Source organism: Echinops telfairi, unplaced genomic scaffold (assembly GCF_000313985.2).
Source record: "Echinops telfairi isolate 266 unplaced genomic scaffold, ASM31398v2 ScPeMD7_70;HRSCAF=299, whole genome shotgun sequence".
NCBI lineage: Eukaryota > Metazoa > Chordata > Mammalia > Afrosoricida > Tenrecidae > Echinops > Echinops telfairi.
Window position 1 is genome coordinate 62,243,245 of NW_022103968.1, and position 846 is coordinate 62,244,090.

The 846-nt window shown below is 52.0% G+C and overlaps 1 protein-coding gene across 1 annotated transcript in view; it reads right to left on the reverse strand.

Annotated features, from left to right (window-relative positions):
- Window positions 1-103: 103 nt before the first annotated feature.
- The window catches only part of NODAL (nodal growth differentiation factor), a 3,856-nt gene continuing 3,113 nt past the window's right edge, over window positions 104-846 (reverse strand). Inside the window, exon 2 of the mRNA XM_004701396.2 lies at window positions 104-409. Coding sequence (XP_004701453.1) covers window positions 257-409 — 153 coding nt within the window. The 3' untranslated portion in view covers window positions 104-256. The remainder of the gene's footprint in view (window positions 410-846) is intronic.

The following is an 846-nucleotide window of genomic DNA, read 5'->3' on the forward strand; positions in this document are numbered from 1 at the left end:
CGAGCTTCCTCCTCTCTGACATGGCCTCGGGGTTTAGCTAGCCGCCACCCAAGAGAGAGCTGTGAGGAAAGTCTGGTGAGATGTGCTTCACCAATGCCTCCATTAGTGTGTGGACAGCCCTTGCTCCTCAGTTCTGCTGCCCAGAGTGGAAAATGTCCCCCTCTCAGCTTCTCCTTATTGGACGAGATGGTCGTCATGGCCTCTGGGAGGTTCCCAATCCCAGGCTACAGCCAGATCCACCATCCCTCCAGACTCCTCAGAGGCACCCGCATTCTTCCACGATCATGTCTTTATGGTGGTCCAGGAGGACCCGGCCATTTTCCACGTAGAGCATGCTCAGTGGCTTGGTCTTCACGGGGACACAGCAGGTGGAAGGGACCCGGTGGGGCTGGTAGTGCTTCAGCAGACTCTGGAAAAGGGAGGCGAGGGGGGTCAGCTTGACATGGCAAGGGTCAAGAGGTACAGGGTTAGAGTCAGTCCCAGGGGACAAAGCAAGAAAACTCTGTAAACCAATCATCCCTCTGCAGTCATTTTAGCGGCTGTCCCTTAGAACGATTCTGAAAATTGTATGTGTCAATTTTCCGGTCTAAAGTGAATGAATACCAATTTTTAAAAGATTCCCAGAAACGTCCTGGTTTAGGTCCAGAAACACGAAGCCAACAAAGCTGTTATGCAAACCCAGGGACAAGGGAACAATAAGCGATCCAAATTGGTGGGGAGGTGGGTGTGGGAGACCTGGTAGGGCAGGATCAAAGGGAATGTAACAAAAGAGGAAGTGCTGAAATCCTGGTGGGGACTGAGCATGATAGTGGGACAGGAGGAGAATCAAGGGAAATAGAGGAAAGA